The sequence below is a fragment of the Mobula hypostoma genome, chromosome 8, assembly GCF_963921235.1.
Source record: "Mobula hypostoma chromosome 8, sMobHyp1.1, whole genome shotgun sequence".
Lineage (NCBI taxonomy): Eukaryota > Metazoa > Chordata > Chondrichthyes > Myliobatiformes > Myliobatidae > Mobula > Mobula hypostoma.
The window spans coordinates 156267796-156287085 of NC_086104.1; the positions used below are offsets into that span (position 1 = coordinate 156267796).

At 45.1% G+C, this 19290-nt stretch overlaps 1 protein-coding gene across 1 annotated transcript; it reads left to right on the forward strand.

Moving 5' to 3' along the window:
- The first annotated feature begins 992 nt into the window (after positions 1 to 992).
- LOC134351105 (low molecular weight neuronal intermediate filament-like) lies at positions 993 to 18848 on the forward strand. Its single transcript, XM_063057186.1, has 4 exons — positions 993 to 2855; positions 6682 to 6999; positions 10769 to 10893; positions 12755 to 18848. Exons 1-4 carry the CDS (start codon positions 2073 to 2075, stop codon positions 12978 to 12980), a joined length of 1452 nt encoding a protein of 483 aa, XP_062913256.1. The 5' UTR covers positions 993 to 2072; the 3' UTR covers positions 12981 to 18848.
- The last annotated feature ends 442 nt before the right edge of the window (positions 18849 to 19290 follow it).

Here is a 19290-nt window from a genome sequence, read left to right on the forward strand (position 1 = left end):
TCCAGTCCTCAGGAACTGATCCTGAATCTATAGAACATTGGAAATTAATTATCAATGCGTCCACAATTTCTAGAGCCACCTCCTTAAGTACCCTGGGGCGCAGACCATCAGGCCCTGGGGATTTATCAACCTTCAGTCCCATCAGTCTATCCAACACCATTTTCTGCTTTATGTGAATCTCCTTCAGTTCCTCCGTTACCCCAGGTCCTCCGGCCACTATTACATCTGGGAGATTGTTTGTGTCTTCTCTAGTGAAGACAGACAGATCCAAATTACCTGTTCAACTCGTCTGCCATTTCCTTGTTCCCCATAATAAATTCACTCATTTCTGTATTCAAGGGCCTTCCTTTATATTCTTGGCTAGCTTGCCTTTGTATCTCATCTTTTCTCCCCATATTGCTTTTTCAGTCATAGTCATAGTCATAGTCATACTTTATTAATCCCAGGGGAAATTGGTTTTCTTTACAGTTGTTCCATAAATAATAAATAGTAATAGAACCATAACTAGTTAAATAGTAATATGTAAATTATGCCAGTAAATTATGAAATAAGTCCAGGACCAGCCTATCGGCTCAAGGTGTCTGACCCTCCAAGGAAGGAGTTGTAAAGTTTGATGGCCACAGGCAGGAATGACTTCCTATGACACTCTGTGTTGCATCTCGGTGGAATGAGTCTCTGGCTGAATGTACTCCTGTGCCCAACCAGTACATTATGTAGTGGACGGGAGACATTGACCAAGATGGCATGCAACTTAGACAGCATCCTCTTTTCAGACACCACCGTGAGAGAGTCCAGTTCCATCCCCACAACATCACCGGCCTTACAAATGAGTTTGTTGATTCTGTTGGTGTCTGCCACCCTCAGCCTGCTGCCCCAGCACACAACAGCAAACATGATAGCACTGGCCACCACAGACTCGTAGAACATCCTCAGCATCGTCCGGCAGATGTTAAAGGACCTCAGTCTCCTCAGGAAATAGAGACGGCTCTGACCCTTCTTGTAGACAGCCTCAGTGTTCTTTGACCAGTCCAGTTTATTGTGCTTAATCTCAATACATAAATTAATTAATTTTGAAAACACAAGATTTCCTGCAGTGCTGGAAATCCAAGGCAGCGAGCAGCGCACCCAAAATGCTGCAGGAACTCGGCAGGTCAGGGAGCAAGTACGGAGAGGAACACGCAGTTGACATTACGGCCAAAACGTCGGCTCTTAATCCCTTTCCATAGTTGCTGCCTGACCTGCTGTGGCTCTGCATTTTTTTTGTATTTTGCAGCCGACAAAGACGCTCCAATGCGGCAACTGTAACCACCCCTGCAAATCTGAGCAGCAGCCAAATACTGCAACACGATTGGTTGTCTGAGAGATGAAGGTCCAGCCCATGTGACCCCATCCCCGCCGCTTTGATTTTATCGTCTGCCAGGAGCGCAAGGGGGTTAAAGAGGAATTTCAGACACAATACTCCGATTTCAAACTTGGGACAATAGGAAAAAGCGTGTTCAGAAATGTAATTACTAAGTATAAAATGTCAGCGTTATTCCTTTTGCGAATTGGGGGGGGGACAATGGAAAAATAGTTAATTTTAGTTCTGACAAATTGTTCCAGGCGCTATCAGAAAAGGTGTAAGTCCACCCTCGTTGTGTATGACATTGTGTCGGGCAGTTCGCTTATTTCTAGACAATAATATCCACGCGTATGGAAAGTAAGGACGGGGACAGACAGATTTTCACGCTTCAGTGATTTGAAGGCTGGAAATGGACAGACCGATTGTGGCGGCGGATCAGTTATTTCACGTTTTCACTTCTGGTGTACCACATGAAATAACACCAAGATCTTTCTGGGGGGGTGGGGGGAGATGTTTAAAATCTGTAGATGTGCCTCAGATAATTTCGTTCCCCCGCCTGTTAAAAGTCAGCCCTTCGCGTATTAAACATTAACAGAAATGCGTACATTTTCTGCTGAAGTCAGGCACGACGTGATTTGGTTGCAAGGAGGGACGGTAAGCCTCGGAGGGTCGTAACAAGGGAGGGGCCGAATGGGGTGCTGGGCGCTGCGGATTCGCTGTGTCCGCTCACATGCCGGGTACTAAAGACGGCTTTGCAGAGGCTCCTTTGTTCATTCGACGCAGGGCGAGAGTCCGCAGCCTGATCCCCGAGATGAGCTACACCGCCGACTTTTACCATGGACCCTACCGTAAGGGTTTCGGGGACTGCCTGCGGTTGTCCAGTCGGTTGACATCCAGCAGCCCGTCCCGAAGCTCGGTGACGAAGGTGTCCGTGTCGAGGAGCCTCTCCCCCTTCTCTTACAAGAGAGCTAGCCGCTACCCTTCTTCCCCCGACTCGTTCGACCTGTCCCAATGCACGGCGGTCAACAACGAGTTCAAGATCATCAGGACCAACGAGAAGGAGCAGCTCCAGGGGTTGAACGACCGCTTCGTCACCTACATCGACAAGGTGCACCAGCTGGAGCAGCAGAACAAGGTGCTGGAGGCTGAGGTGGCGGGGCTGCGGCAGAAGCAAGCCGAGCCATCCCGCCTGAACCAGGTCTACGAGCAGGAGATCCGCGACCTGCGCACCCGGGTGGAGGAGCTGAGCCACGAACGGAGCCAGCTGCGGCTCGAGTGCGAGCAGCTGGCCAGCTGCCTCGACAAGCTGAGGGACAAGTACGACGAAGAGCTCCAGCTGCGGAAGCAAGCCGAGGCCACGCTGAAGGCGCACAGGAAGGACCTGGGCGACGCCACCTTGGCCAGGCTGGAGCAGGAGAAGAAGATCGAGTCCCTCCTGGATGAGATAGCGTTCATGAAGAAAATCCACCAGGAGGATGTGGCCGACTTACAAGCCGCCCTGCAGGCCAGCCAGGTAGAGCGCGCAAGGATGCGGAAAGTGCCCCCGACTGGGCAGCGAAGCTGGTATATTCAAGCCCACTTCCCTCCACAGATGCTGCCGGACCGCCGAGTTCAGCAGCATCTGGTGTGCCTGTGTCTACATTATTATAACTGGCATATGTCGTGAAATGTGCTGTTTTGCTGCAGCGTGACAGTGCAACACATAACTATATTGTACATTACAGTAAGGAAAGTGTATATACGTAATAGTTTAAAAGGGGGCAAAATATTGTCCGTTCAGAAATCTGATGGAAGCTGTTTCTAAAACACCGAGTGTGGGTCTTCAGGCTTTTGTACCTCCTCCCTGGGTAGCAATGAGAAGAGGGCACGTCCTAGATGCTGGGGGTAGGTGAGGGGAGGCTATTGCCCATGAAGGAGATGGGGGGGAGGGACGGACCAGAAACCTTAACCGTTTCTCTTTCCACAGATGCTGCCTTCCTGACTGAATGTTTCCAACGTTTTCTGTTTTTTTATTTCTCCAGGTTTCTGATCTTCACATTCGATACGGAGATGGGTAGATTTTTACTAAGGGACACGGGGTGTGCACGGAAAATTAGCTGTCAGGTCGCTATTTGTACAAACATTTTATGGTAGGGCTGATATTTCCTGTGTCCACGCGACTCTGAAATAAAAAACGCTGGCTGAGTATGTTTAACGAATTGTACCAAGCATCATACCCCGGCAGGACGCGGTAAAGCGGGGTCCCGATTGCGCATTTCGGCCTGAAACGTGGACAGTTTATTCCTCTCCATAGATGCTGTCTGACCTGCTGTTCCTCCAGCATTTTGTGTGTGTGTTGCTCCGGGTTTCCAGCATCTGCAGAATCTCTTTGTGTTTAGGTTCTCCGTCCGTGCGTCCTTTCGTTGATCGATGAAGATTCGGTCACCTTCTCGACTGAAACACGGCCGCACTGGGCTGCGGATCGGTGCGCCAGAGCGGCTGGCTGTGGTCCAGGCGCTGTTTGGTTAAAAATCAATTCTGCGCTTCGCATTCACTATCTTTTAGACCGAAAAAAATACACTCCAAGTATTGATTCTAATGAGGGGCAGAATTAATGGTTTGAATGAATTACATCGACTTTTCTCGGCTCCCTCGCTTGCACCCAGTTCCAGTGGCATCAAAACAACGGTTAATTTCTTGTGAAATATGTTTAATTGGTTTATTTTCAAGTCAAGTTTAATGTCATCTAACTATATACATGTATATATTAATCCAGACCAGCGTGTAAAGCACAGCAGTACACTTTTAACTTATGAAGGTAAGAAAATAAAATCTACAGATGAATCACGCAAAAATGACAAAGTAAACTTAAATATTGTAAGGTACGGAACAGATTATCCGGCGACACTTCGAATGCGATGTAGCGGGAGCGGGGGCGGGGGGGGGGAGTTCAAAAGCCTAATGACCTGGGGGAAGAAGTTGTTTCCCAGCCTTGTTTTCATGCACCGGTGGTGGAAAGACAAAGAGGATGCTGGATGGATGAGTGGGATCCTTCATAATACTAAGGGCCCTGCATTCGCAGTGCTCCTGATAAATGTCCCCGATGGATACTAGGGAGACCCCTATGATCCTCTCAGCGATCCTCACAGTCCCTCGTTGGGGCTTCCTGTCCGATGATCTGCCGCTCCCATCCCCGACGGAGATGCAACTTGTCGGGACGATCTCAATGCTTCTCCTCCTTTTGCTACGATTATACGAACGGCCGGCTATTTTTTTCTCTCTAAAATGAGTAGTTTTATAAACACGAGAAAGTCTGCAGATGCTGAAAATTCAGGGCAACGCCCACAAAACGTTGGAAGAACTCAGCATGTCAGGCTGCTCCGGTGGCTTCACCTGACCCTGATCCGGTGGGGGGGGGGGAGGCTAATCAGGTGCTACACCTCGCCCGAGGGTGACCTGCAGGCTAGCGGAGGGAAGGAGCACCTCACACCTCCTTTGATACAGACGTGTCTCCACCCCGCCTCCCATTACTATAGTACAAATCGTAGTCATTGAAATAGAATCAGGAGAATATAATTTGGTTTGGAGCCAGCTAAATGAGTGTAGGTTACGGTGGGGCTACCTCGTCTTTTAGGACACGGGCAATTCCCTCCCCCTCCCTTCCCCTATCCCTATGTCACTCTGCCCCTCCCCCAGCTGCCTATCACCTCCCTCATGGTTCCACCTCCTTCTACTACCCATTGTGTTTCCCCCTATTCCTTCTTCAGGTTTCCTGCCTGTCCCCTCCCTGCTTCCCCTCCCCCACCCCTTTATCTTTCCCCTTACTGGTTTTTCACCTGGAACCTACCAGCCTTCTCCTTCCCACCCTCCCCCCACCTTCTTTATAGGGCCTCTGCCCCTTCCCTCTTCAGTCCTGACGAAGGGTTCCGGCCCGAAACGTTGACTGATCGTTTCCGCGGATGCTGCCCGACCTGCTGAGTTCCTCCAGCGTGTTGTGAGTGTCCTTGATTTGCTATGAGAAACCAAGTTCCTACCTGGACTCTCTGGTGCAAAGGGTTAATGGTTTGAAACAAACATGGTATTGTTCAGGAGCATTATCTGGAATTTTGATCAATATTCCTCTTGCAACATCAGAAGAAATTTTGATTTATCATCTGTTTGTAATGGTTGGAAGATTCAATCCTTCGGCCCACACGCTTGTGCCAATCATTTAACCGACTGTAAGATCAATCTAACCCCTCCCTTCCGCATAGCCCTCCAGTTTACTTTCATCCATTTGCCTAGGAGTCTCTTAAATGTCCCTAACGTGTCTGCCTCTATCAGCCCCTCGGGCAGTGTGTTCCATGCACCCACCACACTCTGAGTTAAAAAAAACTTACTTCTGATTTCCCCCTATACTTTCCTCCAATCACCTTAAAATTATGCCCCTTAGTATTAGTCATTTCCATTGGGGGGGTAAGTGGGGCTGGGAAATCCTCTTGGCTGTCTACATGATCATCTTGCACACCTCTGTCACGTTGGAACATTTCACAACATTAGAATACTGTAATTTAACATTATTCACAGTGTTTACAGTCAGTGATTAGGGCCATGCGATCACATCCTGATGCTTTAGTCCTGGTTTCAATTTGGATCTGGGTGTGCAAACAGCTGTACATTTCATGCTCCAGGTAAAATCTCTGCAGGCCAGGCAAAACACACTCTTCCAGTGGACCCACGGTACTGTACAAAGGTCCTAGGAACATCTATATAGCCAGGGTGCCTAAGACTTTTGCACAGTACTGTATCGTCAACGTGAAGCAGACAGCGCATTTGTAAATCTTGTGGGAACGAAAGGTATTGGGAATGGTGAGGGTGGAATACCATGGAAGGGGTCGCGAACAGGTGGCAGAAAATGAGTACCGGGGCGAGGGGGAGGGGTTGGCTTGGGTGCAGACACACCCTGCCCTGAGACACCAGGTAAGGTCATTTGATTCCAAACAATTGGTTTATTGATCATTACAGAATGTCTTTCTGGTGTTTCCCGCTCCCTCTCCCTCCCTTCTCCTTTTCCCAAACATGATTCCCCTCTCCCTGTCCCATTTCCCTCTCTCAGTCCACAATAGAGACTCAAATCAGAATCAGGTGTATCATCACTCAAATATGTCATGAAATTTGTTTTTATTTTGTGGCAGCATTCAGTGCAATACAGTACATAAAATTACTACAGTACTGTGCAAAAGTCTTCGGTGCCCTAGCTATACATGTGTAAGACTTTGCACAGTACTGTATCACCATTGTTAAAATGGTCTAGTGATTTGTGCTTCAAAGACCTGTGACTTTGTGTTCTGACCTTAATCAATGACCTTGCCTCCTGCTAGGTGTCAGTGGAGGTCGACGTGAGCAAGCCGGATCTGACGGCCGCTCTGAAGGAAATCAGATCCCAGTATGAGATGATAGCATTAAAGAACCAGCAAACGGCGGAAGAGTGGTACAAGTCAAAGTTCGCCAACTTCACGGAGAACGCAGCGCGTGGCAACGAGGCTGCCCGGGCAGCCAAGGAGGAGATTTCAGAGTACCGGCGCCAGCTGCAGTCGAGAAACATTGAAATTGAAGCTGTCAAAAGCACCAATGAATCTCTAGAGAAGCAAATGCAGGAGATGGAGGAGAGACACAACGAGGAGATCAATAACATGCAGGTAGACGCTCAATATTCATCCAGCCAAATGGCAACACTTCCCTCGGTGTCTCACATCAAAATGACTCTGACATAGTTCTACCTCTATAGATCATCCCTCTCCCCGTTTCCAGAGGCTATGGCAACGGTCCGTTTCCCTTCACTTTCCAGAGCGCTCAATGCACTAGACACCTTTTAAATATAGAACAGTACAGGCCCTTCAGCCCACAATGTTGTACTAACCTTTTATTTAACCTACTCCAAGATCATTCTAACCCTTCCCTCTCACATAATCTTCCATCTCACAAAAACTTCAATTTTTCTATCATCCATGTACCTATCTAAGAGTCTCTTAAATATCTCTGATGTACTTGCCTCTACCATCACCCCTGGCAACACGTTCCATGCACCCACCACTCTGTTTTTTTCAAAAAACTACTTCTGATATGCACCTATGCTTTCATCAAATCACGTCAAAATGATGCCCTTTTGTATCAGCCTTTGCTGACCTGTGAAAAAGGCGCCAGCTATCCACTTTATCTATGCCTCTTATCATCTTGTGCACCTCTATCAAGTCACCTCTAATCCTCCTTCGTTCCAAACAGCAAAGCCTTAACAAGTGCCCTGATCTCTTCCCCTCTGAAACTCTGAGTACAGACTCCGGGCCTGTACTCACTGGAATTCAGAAGAATGAGGAGGGGGACCTCATTGAACGTTGAAAGGCTTCGACAGAGTGGATGTGGAGAGGATATTCGCTATGGTGGGGAGTCTAGAACCAGAGGACATGACCTCAGAATAGAGGGACATCCATTTAGAACAGAAATGAGGAGGAATTTGTTTAGCCAGAGAGTGGTGAATCTGTGGAATTCATTGCCACAGATGGCTGTGGAGGCCAAGTCATTGAGTATATATTTCAGGATAAATTCTTGATTAATCAGGGCATGAAAGGTTATGGGGAGAAGACAGGAGATTGGGTCTGAGAGGGAAATTAATCAGCCATGATCAAATGGTGGAACAGACTCAATGGGCCAAATGGCCTAACTCTGCTCCTGTATCTTTTGGTCATGTGGTCTTGTTTCCTAAAATATACCTTTCATGTCCCAATATCTCCTCTGTGGCTTTATGGTTACTGTTTATCACAGACTGCAGTGCAGTTAAAGTACACTGTTTCAGTTAAAGTGCAGGCCTTGTACATTCCATAATGTATCAATGATCCACAGAGATTTAGAATTAATTTGTAGGTTTTTGTTTCACTGGAGTAAACACCATACATACGGGTGTAAGTATCGAGGTGAACAGTTTGTACTGCACAGCCCAATTACACCCATGTGACCAGTCAACCTACTAACCCATGTATCTTTGGAATGTGGGAGGAAACCAGAGCACTTGGAGGAAACCTACGCTTGGTCATGGGGAGAACATTCAAACTCCTGATAGACAGCGGTGGGACTGAATCCAGGTTGCTGGGCTGTGGTAGCATTTTGCTAACTACTACACCACACAACTCAATTTAAGCTCAGTTTTCACAGCACTGTGCAAAAGTCTTAGGCACATATAAATGGTTAGGGTGCCTAAGGGTTTTTGCACAGTACTGTAGTTGTCAATATGGAGCGGACAGCAAGTGTGTAAATCTGGCAGGAGCAAAGGATGTTGGGAATGATGAGGGTGAAGTGTCATGGGAGGGGTGTGGGACAAGTGGCAGAGAAGAAGTGCCGGGGTGGGGGTTGGCGTGGATGCAGACACACCCACCCTTGAGACACCAGGCAAGGTCATTTGATTCCAAACAATTGGTTTATTGATCACTACAGAATGTCTCTCTGGTGCTTCCCACTTCCTCCCCTCTCCCTTCCCCTTTTCCCAGCCATGATTCCCCTCTCCCTGCCCCCTTCCCACTCTCAGTCCACAGCCGAGACCCATATCAGAATCAGGTTTATCATCACTCACATATGTCATGAAATTTGTTTTTGTTTTGTGGCACAGAACAGCGCAATACATAAAATTGCTAAAGTCTTAAATAGCCTAGCTATATATGTTTGCCTAAGACTTCTGCACAGTTCTCGATGTCCATTACATTGTATATTCGAAAGGATCTGGATCACCTAGTCACTGGTAAATCGAGGTTGCAAATCTGATATCAGTCTTTGTATAGGTATAGTTGTAGTGGCCAAACCAATGATCTCACTTTAAGGATTCTCTGTCTTGTTATCTCATGTTCTTGTTATTTATTGCTATTTATTTATATTTGCATTTGCACAGTTTGTTGTCTCCTGCACTCTGGTTGATCTTTCATTGATCCTGTTACAGTTACTATTATACTGTGATAATAAATTTTATTTTGAATTTGGGATTGGTAAGTGCTCACAATATGGGTAAGATTAACAGGAACGGAAATTATTTTGAGAAAATTAATTGAGGAAGGATGGAACAATTCTCAAATGGTTGTGCTGAATATTTCTGTGCTAAATATTTTATGTAATTTGAGCAAAATAGAGAGGACAGCACGATAGTGTAGCGGTTAGCACAACTCTTTACAGCAATCAACCACTGTGATTCAATTCCCATCAATCCTATGAGGGGTCTGTACGCTGTCCCCGTAATCACATGGGTTTCCTCCCACATTCCAAAGATGTATGGGTTAGGATTAGTAACTTGTGGGCATGGTCTGTTAGCACCGGAAGCTTGGCGATATTTGCAGGTTGCCCAGCACATCTTTGCACTCGGTTGGTCATTGACCCAACTGATTTTTCAATGTTTGGATATGACAGATATAGAATCTTTTAATGCTTGTATTTAGTTAAGAATGAATCTCTGCCAAGACTGTACATTTGAAGACCATAATGTATAGGAGCAGAAGTAGACCATTCAGCCCATCGAGTCTGCTCTGCCATTCAATCATGGGCTGATCCAATTCTTCCAGTCATCCCCACTCCCCTGCCTTCTCTCCATACCCTTTGATGCCCTGGCTAATCAAGAACCTATCTATTTCTGCCTGAAATGCACCCAATGACTTGCCCTCCACAGCCGCTTTTGGCAACAAATTCCACAGATTTACCACCCTCTGACTAAAGTAATTTCTCCACATCTCTGTTCTAAATGGACGTCCTTCAAACCTGAAGTTGTACCCTCTTGTCCTAGACTCCCCTACAGTGAGAAATAACTTTGCCATATCTAATCTGTTCAGGCCTTTTAACATTTGGAATGTTTCTATGAGATCACCCTTCATTCTCCTGAGCTCCAGGTATTACAACCCAAGAGCTGCCAGACGTTCCTCATATGGTAACCCTTTCATTCCTGGAATCATTCTTGTGTATCTTCTCTGAACTCTCTCCAAGGTTAGTTTATCCTTTCTAAAATAAGGAGCCCAAAACTGCACACAACACTCCAAGTGTGGTCTCACAAGTGCCTTATAGAACCTTAACATCACATCACTGTTCTTATATTCTATACCTCTAAAAACGAATGCCAACATTGCATTCGCCTTCTTCACCACCAACTCAACCTGGAAGTTAACCTTTAGGGTATCCTGCACAAGGACTCCCAAGTCCCAAATCTCCAGCGACATTTTCTATTGGTCCTATATCTACCCTCAACTCTCTTTTACCCTTTATATACTTAAAGAGCGTTTAGCTTTTACTGAAACATTTTGACTAGAGTTTTATCTCGATTAAAGATGGGTCTTCAGCCATATGGTGATAGCCTATACAATGATTTCCAATTTGCCTTTAGCAGGTGTGGAAGACTTAAAAACTGTAAAACTAAAAACCTGATTGTACTTCTTTTAACTTCAACAGGAGACCATCAATCAACTTGAAAATGCTTTGCAATCCACTAAGAGTGAAATGTCTCAGCATCTGAGAGAGTACCAAGATTTGCTCAACGTCAAAATGGCCCTGGACATCGAAATAGCTGCATATAGGTAAAGGCCTACTTTGTAACGATGTCTTGGTGTGCTAATTATCCCAGCCTGCTAACTCTCACAGAAGCATTTACTGAAAGTTTGTTTAGCAAACCCATCCATGGACAAGAACGTCCCTTTAGAACAGGGATGAAGGTATTTCTTTAGCCAGAGGGTACTGAATCTGTGGAATTCAATGCCATGGATGGATATGGAGACCAGGTTATTGAGTACATCTAAAGCAGAGGCTGGCAGTTTCTTGATTAGTATGGATGTCAAAGGTACAGGAGGAGGCAGAGGGGTTGGGGGGATAGTAAGTCAGCCATGATAGAATGGCAGAGCAGATTCAATGGGCTGAATGGCCTACTTCTGCACTTGTATCTTATGGTTTTTAACAGAATAGTTGAAAACTTCTGGAGGCGATAAGTCAATATTCATTAATGTTTTACAATCAATTTGATCAAATCTTAAAAGAGTATTTCAAATTTCTCATCAAGAACAATGAACGTCATTGTAGAGCCAGTTCTACAATACGATCAGTGAAATAATTTGCTCAATGCTTCTTGATCATCATTGTAGTAAGTTTAATAGTTATTGGTAGACAAGAAACGTGCTTTGTGCTAAATTCAAACGGTCGGAGGGACTTGGCAGGTGGTGCACTATCTGTGGGGAGAAAGGAATTGCTAATATTCCTGCATCAATGTTGAGATTGAAGAGCAAGGATGGCCACTATAAGAAGCAGGGGTGGTGGGGGTGAGTCAGGGGGCTTAGGTGATAGGTGAACTGAGGAGTGGTGAGGAATCAGAATCAGGTTTAACCTCACCGGCACACATCGTGAAATTTGTGGCAGCGTGCAGTGTAATACATTACAATAGAGAGGAAAACATGTGAGTTACTATAGTTAAATAAGTAATGCAAAAAAATAGAAATAAGAAAGTAGTGAGGTACTGTTCATGGGCTCAGTGTCCATTTAGAAATTGGATGACAGAGGGGAAGAAGCTGTTCCTGAATCACTGAGTGTGTGCCTTTGGGCTCCTGTACCTCCTACCTGATGGTAGCGATGAGAACAAGTCATGACCTGGGTGATGGGGGTCCTTAATGACCTCTTTGAGGCATCGCTCATTGAAGATGTCCTGGATACTATGGAGGCTAGTGCCCATGATGGAGCTGACTGAGTCCACAGCTCTCTGCAGTGCACTTTCCTCCCGTGCAGTAGGAGTAGGAAAAAGAGCCCGGTTGGGGAGGGGTGGTGTGGAGTGTGGAGAAAGGCAGGTGGGTGAGACTTGAAATTTGGTTGAATTTACTTATTTAAATGCTTAGATTACTGAGAAGTGTTTTATGTGAAATCACACTTTAAAAATAGACTTAACCAAATATTCAAGTTCCCATATAGAATTTGAATTACAAATTGGGTCTGAAAGTACTGTTTTTGCTAGCCTATGTATCAGAAAAAAATGAAATTAATTTTCCACCCCCAAACCCATATAAAAACCAGAATAGAACATAGAACATTATTGCCCAGTACAGACCCTTTGGCCCATAATGTTCTGCCAACCTCTAACCTACTCTAAGATCAATGGAACCCTTTCCTCCCACGTAGCCTTCCATTTTTCTATCATCCATGTTCAAACTTCAAAGTACATTTATTATCAAAGTGCGTATATCACCATTCACCATCTCGAGATTCATTTTCTTGCAGGCATTCACAGGGAAACAAAGAACACGATAACGTCGATCAATCACATACAAATGACCAAATGTGCCTATTAAGAGCCCCTTAAACGTCCCTTTCTGCCACCACCGCTGCCAATGTGTTCCATGTACCCACTGTGTGTTTTAAAAAATACTACTTTAGTAACGTAATATTCTGAATCTTTTCAAGGAAACTGCTGGAGGGAGAGGAGACTCGGCTGAACACAGTAGGTGGCGGTTCTCCCGCGTTCATGATCCCTACCTTTACCTCCATCTTCTCTGAGACAAAGACCTTCACTGCTGGCGGTGGCTTCCGGAGAAGCGCAGGAGCGGACGGCATGGAGAAAGCACGGGCCGCAGAGAGGGACAAGACTGCCGAGGATGAGAAGGCAGGAAAAATGCAGAGCAAGAATTAATGGTGCCCGTTCTTCAACCAGCTGTTCCCTTCCAACCTCTTCACACCTCTCTCCTCACCTCACCTCACCCCAGATCAAGAACAAGTACATAGTTTCTAGCGAACAGAAAGGATATTTTGCAGTCTGCTTACAGGAGACAGTCAGGATTATTACAACACGATCCTCCTATTATATTCTATCTATAAAGCTCAGCATATACAAAGGTATAGTTAGCTCTAATTAATTGAAATTATTTTATATTTGTTCTGGTTAACTCTCAAATCAGATGTATTCTTGTTTTTAGATTATTATATATTTATAATTTTATCATCAACAATAATATCCTGAAGGTTATTGTCAATGCTTGGAACTACAGTATCCTTGATCCTTAATTTATTACAGACAGTACTTACAATAAGATTTTATGTGAATATTTTAAAAACATGGATTAGTATTTAGAAAAGAGCCGCATTGGAAGGGAATGTAATCTTCCTTTTCCTGTTCCCATTTCCTCCCTCAGGTCATTCACTCATTCCCACAGCACAATGTTTGCCTTAAGTACAGAATTCTCATGGCACTTCACAGAGTTGTCATCAGACGCTGTTGCCTGTGGCTTAGACTCGCGGGTGTGTTTAGGAATTTAGACCTGACAGCTTTGGGAAGGGCATTTTAAATTGATGCATATTACATGCATGTTCACCGTCAATGTGCAATTGGGCAGGCCTTTGAATCCAGCCCTGTCCCTACACCATGTGCAGCTGTGCCTAGGCCTTTTCTGCAATCTGTTGTCAAACCGCCCATCGTGAGCACAGCCCAACCTGGATTTGTATTAAATCCGATCATTTCCAGTTGATCGCATACCTTCAGACAAGCTGCAGGCGGCTGAGCTGTGATGGAGATGCACTGGCCATTGGAGGACTGAGGACATAATCTTGCATGCTTCCGTGTTAAACCCGATTATCTAATCAGAGTATTGTCGTCCGTCATGTTTGAAATGCAACCGATGTTCTCTAACGCACAAAAAATGCCAGAAGAACTGAGCAGGTCAGGCAACATCCATCTCCTTCTCTTTCGCCCATGGTCCACTGTCCACTGTCCTCTCCCATCAGATTTCTTTCCTCAGCCTTTTACCTCTTCCACCTATCCCATTTTAGTTTCTCACTTCACCCACCCAGTCCCTCCCCTGGGCTCACCTATCACCTAACAGTTTCTACTCCTCCCCTTCCCCCAGCTCCTTCTTCAGTCTTCTTCTTCCCCTACCTCTCCAGTCCTGATGAACTGTGGCCCAAAACATGTTTAAACATGTTTATTCGCCGCCTGACTTGCTGACTTCCTCCAGTGCTTTTTGTGTGTTGCTCAGGATTTCCTGCAACTGCAGATTCTCTCGTGACTCTCAAATGTTCTTGGATGACATCTTCCATTTGCATAGCAGCTTCAACATGAATGGGCATCAGACGTCACTGTGAATCAACAAAAAGCCAATGTTGAGCCACACAAAGAGATAGTAATAGGGAAAAATTACTAAAAGTCAAGTCACCGTGCGGGTAGTGGTTACTGCCTGTTATGTCATTGGTATTTAGGGCAGCATGAAGCTCCAAGGAACTTCCATTGCTATTTCCATAACAATTTGTTTTTGCCAGTCAGGGACAAACTCCTGAGCTGAACCTCCAAACCTGGAGGATTGGTGGGCTTCTCTCAGTCTGGCCTCTATCCTTTGACCTGTTTGACATGGGTGACTTTACCAAGAGCTCTGACTCCAACCAACATAGACCTCCATGTCATTAGGACACACAAGCCTCCAAACCCCTTGACAAAGTTGTGGTCCTCTTGGAGATAGATTGATCTCAGAGTGGGATAAAAGGTCAGCACGTGGTGGAACTCTGGTCCGATGTCCGGCAACAAAAAGAGGTGGGGGTTGGGCAAAGGATTAGCAAACCCACCCCATAAAAACCCAGAGCTACAGAAACGCCAACAGAAGCTCCAAAGATCTCGTCCCTGGGAGAGGAAGGATCTTCACCTAGAAGATGTATCGATGAGCTACACCCAGACATAGAAGACTGGCCCAGGATAGAGGAATCTGGCAAGCTGCTGTCAGCACCCTGTGTCCCGGCAGTGGTGACAAGAACAACGTAGGGGCCAAGGACAGAGCTGGCACTGGTTTATTATTGTCACACGTACTGAGGTACAGTGGGAAAACTTTTGTTGGTGTGCCATCCAGACAACACCTCACACATCATACATCAAGGTCACACAGAGGAAAACAGAGTGCAGAATATGACATTACAGAGAAATTCTAGCGAGGTAGATTGGAAGTTCAGAGTTCTTTTTATTCTTCGTGGATACAGAGTTCATCCAGGAGTCTGGTAACAGCAGGATAGAAAGCTTAAACGCGAGGAAGTCTGCGGATGCTGGAAATCCAAAGCCACACACGCACAGAATGCTGGAGGAACTCAGCAGGTCAGGCAGCATCTAGGGAGAGGAATAAACAGTCGATGTTTCAGGCTGAGGGCCTTCATCAGGACTGGAAAGGAAGTGGGAAGATGTCAGAATTAAAAGGTGGGGGGAGAGGAAGGAGGATAGTGAGAAGGTGATAGGTGAAGCAGGTGGGTTAGAAAGATAAAAGGTTGGAGAAGAAGGAATCTAATCGGAGAGGAGAGTGGACCGTGGGAGAAAGGGAGGGAGAAGGGGACCCAGAGCCAGGTTGGAAAGATAAAGCTTTCCTTCAACCTGGTAGTATGTGCTCCTAAGCAGAGGCTTTTGTCTGTGCTTTCAGGCATTTTTTATCTTCGGAATGACGGAGGAGAAAATGACTGGCATGAGAGGGGTCCTTATCTGCTTTACTGATGCACAGGAAGTGCAGTCAGAGTCAATGGAGAGGAGTCTGGTTTCCATGGTGAACTGGGCTGTCTTCACAACTCTGGAATAGAATAAAACTTTATTGCCTTTGCTCAAGACGCAATTGCGGAGCTCGGACTGGAGAGCTGTAAGACTGTACGTGCCGCCATCTTGAATGCACTCTGCAATTTCTTGTGGTCTTGCACATAGCAACAGCCATCTTAAGCTGTGATGCATCTGCATGGAATGTTTCTTCGTCGTGCGTCTGTTAAAAATGGTTAGAGTCACTGGGGACAGGCCACATTTCTTTAGCCTTTTGAGGACACCGGTGTGCCTTCTTGGCTGTAGCATCTACATAGCTGGTCCAGGACAAATTATTCACAATATTTAAACCCAGGAGCTCAAAGCTCTCAGCTATCTGCACCTCACAGCCCATTGATACTAACAGGGATGTGTACTGCATCCAGTTTCCTGAAGTTATTGACCAGCTCCTTCATTCATTTTGTGGATATTGATGGAAAGGGTCTTGACTTGACATCATGCCACTAGGCTTTCTATCTTCCTCCTGTACTCTGTCTCTTCATGGTTTGAGATATGCCAACTATGGTGGTGTCACCTGCAAATTTGTATCTGGTCAGAGCAGAACCCAGCCACACAGTCTTGAATGTATGGGTAATAAGGGCTGAAGGTACAGTTCCGTGGGGCAGTGGTGTTGAGGATAACTGTGGAGGAGGTGTTACTGCCTATCTGCTGATCATGGTCTGCTGGTCAAGAAGTCAAGGATCCATTTGCAGAGGAAGGATACAGAGTCTTAGATCTGAGTTTTGAGATTACCTTGTTTGGAGTTGTTTGGAGCTACAGTCAATAAAAATGAATCTGACATGGGTGTCTTTGTTATTGAGATGTTCAAGAGATCAGAGTAGGGCTAGGGAGATGGTGTTCATGTGTTCAGTAGTGGGTCGAGGTTAGATGGGAGGGTGAAGGTGACATGTGCCATGAAGCCTTTTGTAGCATCTCATGATGGAAGGTGTCCAACCCACTGGGCGGTGGTTATCAGGGTGTGTTACCTTATTCTGCTTTGACAGAATAGTGGTCTTCTTAAAGGGGGTCAGAAACACAGACAGGAGTAGGGAAAAGTTAAAGGTGGCTGCGAATACTTCCAACAGTTGGTCCGCACAGGATCTGAGGACACAGCCGGGGACTCCATCTGTTTTAAGTTGGTTTTAGAGCCCATAATGGAAGCGGGGGGGGGGGGGGAACACAGATAGCTGTCCGGTGGTGTAGTGGCATCTGCACCAGACTTCAAGGTGAGTGGCCTCGGTTCGAATCCGGCTGGCTCCTTGCATGCTTTCCAGCCCTGCAGGGTTGAGCATCGAGCTAGCAACTTGGTCTCGTAAAAAATAATAGACAAATGTCAAAGAAAGAGCAAGGTTGCCACCCAATGTACTAAAAAGTGGGGAGAGGAACAACAACAAACACAGAGAGGCAGAGGAAAAAGGAATTCCAGGCTTTGGCATGGCAACAGTATGTAATATTACAGGGGTACAAGTTTGCTTTTGGAATATTGCAGGTGAGATGAAGAATGGAATGGAAATTGTATTGAGATCATAAGGCAGGAGCGTTATTAGGCCATTCAGCCCATTGAGACTGCTCCATCATTGCATTATGGCTGACCTATTATCCCAATCTTCTGCCTTCTCCCCGTAACTTTAATGCCCTAATTAATCAAGAACCTTCATTGTACCCAATGACTCGGCCTGCACAGCTGGCTGTGGCAAAGCATTCCACAGATTTACCACCCTCTGGCTAGAGAAATTTCCCCTCATCTCTGCTCTAAGTGGACGTCCCTCAATCCTGAGGCTTGCGGAATGGGGACGGTGATTTGCGTCATTTCAAAGCTTAATTTGAGAATTGCCCTATTTTAATATCTATCACCTTAAACACAAACTATCAATCACAATGTTTCAAATGAGGAGTTGCATGAATATGAGGCAGACTGAAGGAGCATCCAATTGGCTTATTAGGATTCTTATTTCCTGCTGTTAAAGTGAAATTCACAAGAAGTCCATCTGTGTGATGTTCTCCAAGCAATACTATTGCTACATTAACCTAGGCATATTCTGGATAGCCTATTGTAAAGCATTGCTGCTACGATTCCTCTGGAAAACACACCAAAATATATATAACACCTCAAAATTCCTGATCACAAATTCAGAGCCTGTAAAGGAGCCATGTATGTTGTTCTCTTGAGCCTCCCTCTTTAGTCTTTTTGTTGGCAAAATCTTCTTTGAATAATACCAGATTCCAGCAGGACATTGTCTTTTTCATTCATCTTCCTGGTCTAAAGAAAAACATTTTTCAAAGTTCAAAGTAAATTTATTATCAAAGTATGTACGTCTCCATATCCTACCTAGATATTCATTTTCCTACAGTAGGTACAAAGGAATATAATGGAATCAATGAAAAACTACACACAAAGGCAGACAAACAACCAATTTGCAGAAGAAGACAAACTGTGCAAATACAAATGAATATTAATAATCAGTAATATTGAGAACATGAGTTGTAGAGAAAATGTTTTCATATTTTTGGCATTTTTAACCAACATATTACTACATAATATAAAGTTAAATTTATGTAATAGGGAGACAAATTGCAAACCAACCCAAAAACAATGAACCGGGGGAGGGTGTAGAGTGTATATTTAAAAGTATAAAATGTCAAGGAGTCATTTTGCTGGAAAGGGAAGTGAGGAACAAAGTTATGAACTTGTAATAATCCTTAGAGACTGTAATGCAGGATGCAATTTATAGCTTGTGTGAAGAACAACAGTGAACTTTCTTGCAGAGGAATTGCCTGAAGCTGAGAAAGGAAACAGGTATAAAATGCATCTCCATGGACTTGCAGCTTGCTTATAACAGTCATGTTAAATGTGAGAATGAATCAGCCATTGGAAATGTCTAAATGCAAAAATTTTATTCAAATCTGTATGGTTTTACCCTGTTGTAATGAAAAAAAACCCTCCAACCTTCTGATGCCTAATAAAGCAAACTACAAAAATTTGTTCTCCCTGTCTTGTGTTTCACCTTAACTGTCCTCGTGATTATGATATGGCTCAAATGCAGGTTTAAGATATGAAATAACTTGTCTGTGAAGTAAGGAACAACCCCAAACCTAAATAACCATAAGATATAGGAGCAGAATTAGGCCATCTGGCCCATTGGGTCTACTCTGCCATTTCATCCATTTCCCTCCCAGACCCAATCTCATGCCTTCTCCCGTATCCCTTCATGCCCTGACTAATCAAGAACCTATCAACCTCTGCATTAAATATACCCAATGACTTGGCTTCCACAGCCACCTGTGGCAATGAATTCCACAGATTCACCGCTCCCTGGCTAAAGAAATTCCTCCTCATCTCTGTTCTAAATGGATGTGCCCTCTGATCCTAGCATAGGAAACATCCTCTCTACATCCACTCTATCAAGGCCTGGAG

Excerpts from the sequence above, each read along its gene's own strand:
- LOC134351105 (XM_063057186.1), top strand. The coding sequence starts at position 2,073 with ATGCCGGGTACTAAAGACGGCTTTGCAGAGGCTCCTTTGTTCATTCGA. Across the intron at positions 2,856-6,681 it reads CCGCCCTGCAGGCCAGCCAG|GTGTCAGTGGAGGTCGACGT; the intron begins GTAGAGCGCGCA and ends GCCTCCTGCTAG. Across the intron at positions 10,894-12,754 it reads ATCGAAATAGCTGCATATAG|GAAACTGCTGGAGGGAGAGG; the intron begins GTAAAGGCCTAC and ends AATCTTTTCAAG.